Genomic DNA, 11,846 nt, shown 5'->3' with positions numbered 1-11,846 from the left:
TGCTGAACCATAAGAAAAAAAATCTTCATCTGATATAATTGCATAGATTTAATAAAAAGAAAAGCAAGAGGTTTTACTTCAACAATCTGGATTGAAAAGCTACCAGATTTCTAGGAGCTGCCTTCGCTTCATCATTCTTAGCTATCCTCACTCCAGTGTGAATAGGAAAATGCGCTGCTGATAAGGTTAGTAGCCCTGATAAACATAGCAATGGCACAAAGTTCTCTGAGACTAGAGAAGAGGAACCCTAAAATCTGCTCTTAGAGAAGTTAAGGAAAGTGCTGGTCAGAGGATGTATCCCTGGGCTGACTCCTGAAGGGCCAGGAGGAATTCTTGAGCAAAGCCTGGTGGGTTGAAGGTGGAGATTGCTGTGTACCAAGTGAATGAGAAATTAAGGACCATAGGTTCTCAGAGAACTTTACTACACCAATAGAGCTGGTGGGCAAGTGGGGAAGGAGACTGAGAACTGTGGCCAGACATGCAGCCAGAAGCCAGATGATGACGGGTGCTCTGCTGACTGGGGCAGGATGTCTATCCACTAGCCAAGAAGAAACTTAACATCCTGAGCAAGGGAATGGTACTGATGGATGTACAGTTTGGAAATGGCTCACTGCCAACAGTGAAGTGGAGAATGGATTGGAGGGAGGAAGGTAAGACCAGAGATTGGGAAACCCATTTATATGAAGTGTATCAGGAAAGACAGATTAAGAGGATTTTTCTGGGGAGGGACAGGAAATAGGTGGAAGGGAAGGACAACATTAAGATTTCTGGCTTGAGTAACTCCATTTGGATTGACCAGTGGAGAAAATCTAGAAGAAATAGAGGTGCAGTGAGGAGGAGAGTAATAAAAAGTCCATTTATCATGGACATGTCCAATAGGTATTAGATAAATGACCCTATGGCACAAAGGTCAAACCCCTAGAGAGTACAGGAAATCAGTAGTCCAAATGGTAATAGAAGTATTTCTGACTTTTTTCCCGGCCCTTACATCTTGTGGTTTAATGAAGAACATCATCTCTGACAAATGTCCATTTCAGGAAGTCTGTAATTAGCTGCCTAAGTGGCCTGTATTGAGTGACATGGTGCAGCTCCTCATGATTATAATCAGTAAAAAAGTTGTAATCCCAGCTTCTTTCCGACATTGCAAATCTATCTATATAGATCTATTGCATGCCACCTTTATATTAGATGCTACATAGGAGATTCATATTCTTATATTTGACATTATTTCATAGTGTTTTCAGTTCAATTTAGGGAGCTAAGTTAGGTGGAAAAGCAAGTATGGGGATGTGAAAATTTCTCACTAAGATCAGGAAGTGGGTTTAGTAGGAAGATGGTGAATTTTGCTTTAAGCCTGATGAGTCTGAAATTATGGCAGAGGATCAAAAGAAGTGATTAAGAATGAGACATATACTTGAGAAAAAGATCCTGGCTAGAGACAAAGATTTGGGATTTATCTGAGGATCATGGTTACTGAAATTGGGAGAATCTGTGAAGGGGCGGGAGGGGAGCATTAAGCTTGTAGCAGGTCCCAGGGAGGGTAGGAGCCTTGGCAGACACTGATTGTAGGTTGTTGAAAGGGCGTGAGGGCAAGCCAAAGAGGCTGGAGGTAGAACAAGAGTAATGTTCTGTCATCAGACATGGGAAGAGAGACTTCAAAGAAAAGAATGTTGAAGAGACTTAAGAGGTCAGGGGTGACTAACTGGGAAATGCCCCATGAATCAGTCAGTGTGACCTTTGCTTGAAGGAGTTTCAATGGGAAAAGGGGTTAGGAAGTAAGATTGTAGGTCATTAAGTAGGAAGATTGAGAGGAATAGTAGTGATAATACTATTAATAATAATCGGCATGATCGGAAGCTTCCTACATTACATAACAGGTGGTCTTCTGTGTACTCTATATACATTACTTTCTTTAATCTTCACAATAATTGTAGAAACATAGCAATATTATTGTAATTATTATTTATACCATTACTATTATTTGCTACTATAGATAAGCCATATTAGGAAATAAAAACAATGAATGTAGACATTTCCATTGAAACATTTTGTAGTGACAGGAATAGAAAAGCACAGTAGGAAGTGACAAGTGCAAGTGGAAGATTTTTCAAGTGATTTTTAGCATTTTTGAAGAAAACAAGAAGAGCTGGGGACAAATTATTGAAGATACTGGAGAAGGATGGGCAGGTGGAACTAAAGATCCAAAGAGGTTGTTTGGGATGAAAGAAGGTGTCCTGCCTTGAAAGGAGAAGGTGCACAGATTTTTTTTTTTTTTGAGTTGAGAAAATTACAAAATCTGATGTAGTAGCTCATATTTTTCCATTCAAAAGTGAGACAGTCTCTGAACTTAAGCTAGATAATGTCAGCGTGGGAAAATTCAGAAGGGAAGTGAGACAGCTGCTGAGTTCAATAGATGTATTTTTATCTTCTTTTGGAAAATTTCTTTCACTCAGCTTTACAATATTTAAAAGAGAATTGTATTTATTCATTTTTACTTTAGAAGAATTTTTTATTTTTTTTAAATTTACATTTAATCAGTGTTCATCCTATGAGTGTACATAATGATTTTTCCCAGTATGAATATAGTGCATTTTAGTCTAGTCCAAGACATTACTGTCTTTATCATCAACAGATATCTTTCCATTCTTATGTCTGCTAAATGTTCTTTCTCTGATTCTCTCCTTTCATTTCCCACGACCCATCTCTCTCATACTGTTTGTTTCTAATAGTTAGAGTGCAGACATTAGGTGTATATTAAGTAGGAGCATACAGTGCCTCTCTCTCATAGCCTGGCTTGCTTTGCTCAGCATTAAATCTTACATATTCATCCACTTTGTATCAACTGTCAGGGTCTCATTGTTTTTGATGACTGAGTAATATTCTATAGTGTATATGTGCCACATTTATTAACTCCCCCAAAAGTAAATTCTGTTAAGTGAAATTTAGCTTGTCAGGTTTTTTCTTCATTTGTTACCCAATTTCATTATTTGAACATAAAATATTTTTATATCTATTTGGATACTGTAACTGTAGTGCATTTTCTTGTTTTTCTGAAAACATGTATTTGGGGACTAAATATAGAGGCAGAAAGAGCAGAGAGCTGGCAAATGAAAATATAGAGTGTGGCAATGAACAAGGAGACTGGGAATGAAAGAATGGCAAAGAAAAATCAGTAACTGCAAGGATAAAGAGTAAGAACTCAATCTAGAAGTCCATTTATAACTTTGCAATTAAAGTTAACTTTATGAGAACATCTTTACTAATAAGATAAGGTACAATGTCACCATCATCACGTTCATGGAGAACAAAGCAAATTTTCAAGTTCACAAGTCAGTTGAAGCAGCAATGACATTTAGGACCTTGTGTGGATATGTTGGTGGTACTTAATCTTTACTCATGAGTAACTGGAACTGACTGGCACTTCTGCTGAATTCACCAGATCCTATCTGGACTTCACACAAACACTGTAGATTTGATCAAAGTTGCACTTTATCAACAAATATCTTTTCGTTCTTATGTCTGCTAAATGTCCTTTCTCTGATTCTCCCCTCCCATTTCATACTATCCATCCCTCCTATACTGTTTCTAGTATCGACAATGTGGCTAAACCAGGGTTGGCTAAACCATTGCTTCTTTCTGTCCACAACTCCACATATAGAACTATTAGCATATACTGCAACCAAAAAAGATGACGATAATTCTTCATATTCCCCTTGTAGGAATATAACTCTTCTTGAAAACAAGAGAGTTAAAAATATGTAGGAAGGACTGACCATGCCAATCATTTCAGCTTGAAAACATTTCCTGAGGAAAAGTAAATGTTTTCTCATAAAATGCAACATTTTGTCTATTAAACATTTTCATTGAAACATTTTATTTATATGTAAAATGTTTTTCAAGTTCTCTCTGTATAAACATGATCATTTCTCACTAATGGAGGTATGTCGGGTGCCTCTGTTTATCCATTAATATCTCATGTTTGTCAGCCTGTGTCTGTTTTGTGTCTGATGTGAAATGTCTTTTTTGCAGATATTGATGAATGTGTGAACAACACTATTTGTGACAGTCACGGGTTTTGTGACAATACAGCTGGCTCCTTCCGCTGCCTCTGTTATCAGGGCTTTCAAGCCCCACAGGATGGGCAAGGGTGTGTGGGTGAGTTTTTAAATTTTTTTCCCCCAACATGTGTCATATGTTCTTCTCAAATCAAAATGGTCACCAATAGAAGATTTCAAACAGAAAATTTAAGCAGAATTTCATCATACTTTGATTTTTGTCAGACAACATGAGCATATGCCAAAAAAAAAAAATCTATGGCTTCTAAAATGATTAAGGACACTAAGAAATGCAGAGGTATGGCTTTGAACTTACATATATTTTTAGAAGAACATCTGTTTAAACTCTTTGCTGAGTATGCAGAAATCTGTAGTCTCTTCTGCACAGGAAATAGAGTCTGGTGTGTGGTAGAGCTTGTCTATCTTCTAAATGCACCTCCTTAGGCAGTGCATTTAAGAAAAAGTGTTGGCAAGATCTTCGGTTTCCAGGAATGATACCCATAAAATGATGCTTTGGGTTGTGCAACTATATTTCTTTAGTCTGTTCTGGGATTGACGAGGCTGAAACGAATTCTCAATATCAATATACATCCTAGAAGGCAGTCCAATGTGTGCTCATACAGAAGAAGATTGTTTGTAGTTTGCTTTTAGATCACGGGGATTTCTTTAAATCAGATTCATTATGAAGCACATTTACAATAAGAGCAATTAAATGGGAAAGAAGAGGAAAGGTTGTAAAATTTAAAACTTCAAAGATAACAAAGCTTGTTCTTCTTAGAGGAAGAAAAAAGCCATGTTCACTACATGTCCAATGGCATTTGAGGGAGGAGTCAAGAATTTTTTGTTTTGATAATTTTCAATTTAAAGCATTAGTTCATTTGCCATGTGGGTGAAGTTGAAAAAAAAAAAAAAAAACAACACCTTCTCAGAGGTTTAATGGTAGTATCACTTGAACAGTAATTGTGTCTACATGATCATTGTGGAATTCAATTTATTCCCAATCACAGAGCAATAATGTAATGTCAAGCAAAAGCATCAGCTAGTCAGAAGCATAACATATAACTACTCAAGAATTAGTCACAAGACAACATAGCTGTTTAGTAATACAGCCAAGGCTATCCCAATGTCTAGTTCCAACCCCTACTTTAGCCCCCTCCCATCAAAATCCAAGGATAAAAGTTGTCCTTAGTTGCATTTTTTTCTTTTCTTTTTTTTTTTCTTTTTTTGCCATAGGACGCATACACTTGCCAGAGAGAGAACACGAATCCCCCAGAGGAGATGGCTACATTACAGTCTCTTCTCCTCCATGCTTTTCTTGGGATTTTGGATAAACACACACACACACACACATACAAGCTCAGCATGTTTTTCAAGCCACTGGGTCTAGGACTTAAACTACATAGTCTTCCAAGTGGGATCTAATTACCTAAACCACTACGCCACTAGATGGCTCATTTAACTAAATATTTTAACCAAACAGGTCATGTGATTTGGTTCCTTTTATCTGGATAGCTTCACTGCTTCCTTCCTCACCTGTTATGTTCCCATAACATGAGACTGATCCTGGTCACTTGCGTCACCATACAGTATTTTGGTTGGTTGTTTCTTCTGCTGGGAATGTCCTCTTAGCCTCCCACTCCCTAGCCTGGGTTCATCCCATTCACTCTTAAAGACTGTTAGGTGTCACATCCTTCTAGGGACCTTCCCTGCTCCATCCCTCACTCTCATATTGAGCTTCAATTCCTCTTCCTGGTTTGAGAACATTGTCAGCAAATTCCGTTATAGTTAGTACTTACAACCTTTTTTGAATAATTCGATTCTGTGTGCTTCTCACGTGTAGGCCTCTTCTCTAAGGCCACAATCTCCATGTGATTGAGAACTGTCTCCCCTAGACCAAGAACAATGTTTGTAGATGCTCCGTAAATGTTGTTTAACTACTAACTGTTGAAATGTCTGACATTTAATTATTTACTTCACAAAGCTCCAGAGCCCCTGCCAATCAATTTCTAACCAGCCAGATGAGTGCATTAAACCCATATTGACACAAAAATACCACCCTTAGAGAAGAAATGTTGCTACCATTTTGGAGGACTCAAAAAGTGTCATTTTACTCATTCTTTCAAGAAATGTTAACTGAGTATGTGTTATATGCACTTTACCACATTGGGTATTATACAGAATTTTAGAAATGGTCTAATCCCATCCCCCATCATACCTACTCATCCTCAGCTCTCAGCTCAAGTAGAGTTTCCCTTACCCACCCCTGCACTTAAGATCCACTGTCCCATGCTTTCCTGGGGCTCACCGAAAGCTTGTATAATTATCTTCTCAATCTTCCTGCCTTGGTTGTAAGCACCATGAAGGCAGGAGTTGGGCTGCCTGACTCAACATCATTTCCCTGCACATGGGCCCTGTGGGCCTGGCTTACAGAAGGAAGATAGAAAACAGTTTTTGACTGAGTGCATGCTGTTGGCTAGGAGAGATTTCAATAGCCATGTAAATAATACAAGTTGGAAAGTAGAAAGTTTCATTCAGCATTTACCCAAAATTGATAAATATGAACTGACAAATTTCCAAGGTCAGTTTTCCTGGTCTAAATTATGACCGTCTCTTTTCACTAAAGAGTCCAACTTTGCTTTACTTTATGTTACAATAGCTTTTCACAAGTGAAACCCAACTTAGTGGGTTTGTATCTGTTTATGTACCAAATGAAACAGAAAACTGAGACAATTATCCAGATAAGTCAAGATACATACATTTTTTTTTGTCCAATTAACTGGGTGTGTGGCAGGTGAAAATAGGACTATTTTTCCTGGAATCATTTGATGACTGGATAAATGGTTAACTTCATATAAACCTTCTCAGAGTGTTCTAAGGAAAGCTGTCATTTGCACATGTTTAAAATGTACGGTCCACGAGCATTTCAGATGTCAAGTCAGGTCTATGAGAAAAGGTAAAAAGTCCTATTGGGCAAGGTCAAACATAAAAGTAGCCTTTTTTTGGGCTGTGTACCTGCATAATGTCAAATAAAGCACAGTCATCATAGCAAGGCATATGATTTCATAACTATTTTAATTACGTTACAGTAGAAAAATATTTTGCAAAATAAGCCTTATATTGGCAAACATCAGCAGGTTTTGAAAAGGCATAATGAAATAAACGATTAGTTATTTAACTGGCTTCATTCACATAATTAATGTAGCCTGAGGAATATTTACAGGGATATTTTCTTTATTTCTCAAAGAGAACACAACCTAATCCTGTAGTTAATTTATGAACATGTAGGCAACTAGAGAATTGTGTTTCCAGACATTTAAGTATATTTAAACTATTTTTTAATTTAAAGGATTTAATTCAAAGAATTCTGATGAAATGTCAGTGCTCTTCAATATTCCTTGAATTAAAAAATGATAGTAGAATGTTGGCTCATTTTAGACGTTTTTATGTTGACATTAGAGAAGACAAACCTATACTTTTTTTTAAGAATTATTTTCTTTAATTTTATTTGCTTATTTATTTATTTTTCATTTGACTAGAGAGGGACAGAGTGAGAGAGAGAGTGAGAGAGAGAGAGAAAAAGCAAGCCACCAGGTCTGGGACTCAAACTGCAGTCGGCCATATGGGAGTCCAGTGCCCTTAACCACCACACCACCTCTTGGCCCCAACAAACCTACACTTTCAAAGGATACTTACTTCCTGAGCTTGCAGTACAGTTTGAGGGTGTTCCCTACGAGTGGAACTGGGATTTAGAACCTCTATCTTGGATTTTCATGATCCTTACTCATACACCAAATCTTCCAGTTCTGTCTTTAGGAGCCCTTTCCCTAAAAGACCAGAAGTGTTTTCTCAAAGAGAACACAACCTAATCCTGTAGTTAATTTATGAACATGTAGGCAACTAGAGAATTGTGTTTCCAGACATTTAAGTATATTTAAACTATTTTTTAATTTAAAGGATTTAATTCAAAGAATTCTGATGAAATGTCAGTGCTCTTCAATATTCCTTGAATTAAAAAATGATAGTAGAATGTTGGCTCATTTTAGACGTTTTTATGTTGACATTAGAGAAGACAAACCTATACTTTTTTTTAAGAATTATTTTCTTTAATTTTATTTGCTTATTTATTTATTTTTCATTTGACTAGAGAGGGAGAGTGAGAGAGAGAGTGAGAGAGAGAGAGAAAAAGCAAGCCACCAGGTCTGGGACTCAAACTGCAGTCGGCCATATGGGAGTCCAGTGCCCTTAACCACCACACCACCTCTTGGCCCCAACAAACCTACACTTTCAAAGGATACTTACTTCCTGAGCTTGCAGTACAGTTTGAGGGTGTTCCCTACGAGTGGAACTGGGATTTAGAACCTCTATCTTGGATTTTCATGATCCTTACTCATACACCAAATCTTCCAGTTCTGTCTTTAGGAGCCCTTTCCCTAAAAGACCAGAAGGGTTTTGACTGCTCATGGGGGAATCACCTCATTTGCAGTAGACACGACTAGCCTCGGCACAGATGTCAAGAATGAGGCACACGTTTCACTTGCTCTGTGCTCCTTTTTCCAGATGTGAACGAATGTGAGCTGCTCAGTGGCGTGTGTGGTGAAGCCTTCTGTGAAAATGTGGAAGGGTCCTTCCTGTGTGTGTGTGCCGATGAAAACCAGGAGTACAGCCCCATGACTGGGCAATGCCGCTCCCGGGCCTCTGCAGGTGAGTTCACCAGTCCTGTGGAGGGGAGGGTGGGCTTCTCTCAGGATCTGTGCTTCACGGGTTTGGGCCAGGTACTCTGGGAGTGAGGTAAGAAATAGACAAGTGACCTGGCATAATGCTATCTCTGGAAACTTTCATGCTCTTCCAGGGCCTATTTTAGTGAAACTTAGAGTTTGGGGATGACTCTTTAGGCTAGATGGCCACTAACATGCTTTCCTACCCAGAAATGCCATGAGTTGGGTAAAGGGCCCCAAGTGCTGAGAACATTCACTATTAGCTTGGGGTTTTCTATGGCATCATCTCATTAAGTTGCATAATCCTGCTTACTTGGCCCTTGGAGAAATATATCTTGACACTTCTCTAAATTAAAAGGAACGTATAGGCCTCTTAGGATCTACAAAGACTTCACTTGGAATTCTTAAGGTGTTTTTCCAGAATTTGACTATGTTTGCATTTATTTAAAAATTGATGTAGGCTGCGTCATCACTGCACAAATTGAAATGGAGAACTGACTGTTTTCCAGGTAGATTAATCAACTTTCACATCACCCTTTTAGTTTTTGCCATGTTGCTATAACCTGGTTGTATTTTAAGGAAAGCAAAAACCAAATGGCCCTTTGAGAACCAAATAAAATGAAACATAGACCATTTTACATTTTTTGCTCAATCTCAGTTTTATCCATGCTTCTCTGATAGCTTTCACTATGGCTCTATAGCGTTGACGTGTTCTGTGTAGAATAGCTGTCTTTCCAAGTTAATAGGGAATATATTATAAAACTATTTTCACCCCGCTTTTTCCTCTCAATTATTAAGTATAGAAAGGCTAGAGGTACGTAATTAAATGGACAGTAGTTTGAAACCATTGTCTATGAAGGGGAAATGATAAGTTATAATATTACTATTCAATTTACCTGGCCACCACTAACTGCACATGCCATAAAGACCTTTTATCTTAGTTATACCTATAATAGCAAAACAAAACAAAAAACCTGGAAGGCCAGTAACAAGAACTGGTTAAGTAGTTGTCTTTTTCTTATTTGTCCTTGGTTCCAGAATAGTACAAATTAATTCTGGCCCCATAAAATATTGCAGAGTCATTAATTGGTTTATATGATGATTACGTAGCTTTAGTAAAGGTAAATATATATGATACAATGTTCATTGGAGAGAAATGAACAAACAAAAAAATCAAACTAGTCATTGATCACACTCTGTAGAAGGAGGTTGGTAAGAAAGCATAAGAAAATAAGTCCATGGTTTGACTTAAGGAAAATTTAATTTTTTTCCTATATTTTCTAAACTTCCTATAATATTTCAATGGGAAGACCAGAGTTCTGGTTCGCTAACCATTTTTTTAAAGAATTATCTTTTATTTAATTTTATTTATTCATTTATTTATTTTAATTTGATCAGAGGGAGACACATAGAGAGATGACTGTATGGAGTCTTAAGACTATCCTGTGTCAGTTTCCCTTTTAACAGTCCTCTAGGGACCAGCAGTTAGCATAATGGCTTTGTCGTTGAACTCCCATGTCGCCATGTCATTAACCACGGTTCAAATCCTGGACCCGGTGGCTTAAAGTTACGCCGGGCGCATGTGCATATGTGCCCAAGATCCCCAGAGGAGAATGGAGGAGAAGGGATTGCAGCATGACCATCCCCCCTGGGAGGTGATTTCTCGCTTTCTGTCTCTCTGTCTCTCTCTCTGGCAAGCATACACTCCTTGTAGCTAAAACCTCTCAAAAAAAAAAGGAAGGAAGGAAGGAAGGAAAGAAAGAAAGAAAGAAAGAAAGAAAGAAAGAAAGAAAGAAAGAAAGAAAGAAAGAAAGAAAGAAAGAAAACAGTCCTGTAGCAGTGACCTGAGAGAACAGAACAAGTTCAGCTATAAACTGCAGCACCAGCCTTCTGAGTACATCAGAGCCAGTGATGGATCAGTTATTTGAAAAAGGTGATTACAAGTCATGAAAAATTAATATGTCACTTAAATATTTAATTTTTACCTCAAAATATATTAAATGTACATTTATTCACCATTTTATTCACCATTTTTTTAATGCCACAGGGTGCATGCACTTGTCTGAAAGAGACAGAGAAAGGGAGGGGGGAGTGAGAAATCACCCCCCGCCCCCCCCAGGGGAAGATGGCCATGCCTCAGTCTCTTCTCTGTTCTTCTCTCAGGATTTTGGGCGCACACAGTCAGGCACCCAGCTTGTTTTTCGGATTGCCAGGTCTAGGTCTCGAACTGGAGTCAGTCAAGTGGTGCGCGTCCAGCTCTTTAACCACTGCACCACCAGGTGACCCTATTCACCAATCTTTAGAGAAAAACCAAAGTCTTTTTTTTTGCATAGAGGTCAGCTCTTAAAGTTCTCCATATCTTGTCTTATATGCAGCACATCTATTATGCATTATTTTTATTTATTTATTTTTTGGAGAGGTTTTTGCTATAGGGCACATGCGCTTGCCAGAAAGAGAGAGAGAGAGACAGAGAGACAGAAAGCGAGAAATCACCCCCTGGGGGGGATGGCCACTCTGCAATCTCTTCTCCTCCATTCTCCTCTCGGGATCTTGGACACATACACACACACACATGCCCAGTGTGAGTTTAAGCCACTGGGTCCGAGACTCGAACAGCAGTCAACTACATGGGAGTCCAGCGACATAGCCATTACACCAACTGCTGGTCCCTATTATGGGTATTGATACTACTTACTTAAAAGAGAATAAGAATTTAAAAGCCTTTACAGAGCAAATGAATACAGAATCCCTGTCGATTTTTAGTTTTGCTTTGGTTTTTTCAGTTTTCTCATCCATATCTAATTTGATAACATTCTTTTTATTCAATCATCTAGTCTTTCTAAAGTTCTAACATGTTCTAGAAACAACTCTTCTATTCACACTCAATTTTATTGGTTTCCATATAATTTAGTTACCTTGTGTAAGTTCAGTAATCAACACACTGGCATGGAATGTTTGAGAATAAGTATAGCTGAGACTTAGTTGGTACGGTCTTCCACCTTCAGAAGCCAAGTGTGTGGACCTAGCCCTCTGGCAGTGAGCCATCTACTCGCTACGGACTTCAGGGCATTTTTCA

At 38.2% G+C, this 11,846-nt stretch overlaps 1 protein-coding gene across 2 annotated transcripts in view; it reads left to right on the top strand.

Annotated features, from left to right (window-relative positions):
- Positions 1-11,846, top strand: part of LTBP1 (latent transforming growth factor beta binding protein 1) — a 269,142-nt gene that overhangs the window by 205,845 nt on the left and 51,451 nt on the right. For both annotated transcript variants that reach the window (XM_014584279.2, XM_027768415.1), the window contains exons 21-22: positions 4,030-4,155; positions 8,613-8,756. In XM_014584279.2, the coding sequence (XP_014439765.1) occupies positions 4,030-4,155; positions 8,613-8,756 (270 nt within the window). The remainder of the gene's footprint in view (positions 1-4,029; positions 4,156-8,612; positions 8,757-11,846) is intronic.

This window comes from Tupaia chinensis, unplaced genomic scaffold (genome assembly GCF_000334495.1).
Source record: "Tupaia chinensis unplaced genomic scaffold, TupChi_1.0 Scaffold146177_1, whole genome shotgun sequence".
Lineage (NCBI taxonomy): Eukaryota > Metazoa > Chordata > Mammalia > Scandentia > Tupaiidae > Tupaia > Tupaia belangeri.
The sequence above is the reverse complement of the archived record's forward strand: the minus strand, read 5'-3'. Positions and strand labels throughout refer to the sequence as shown.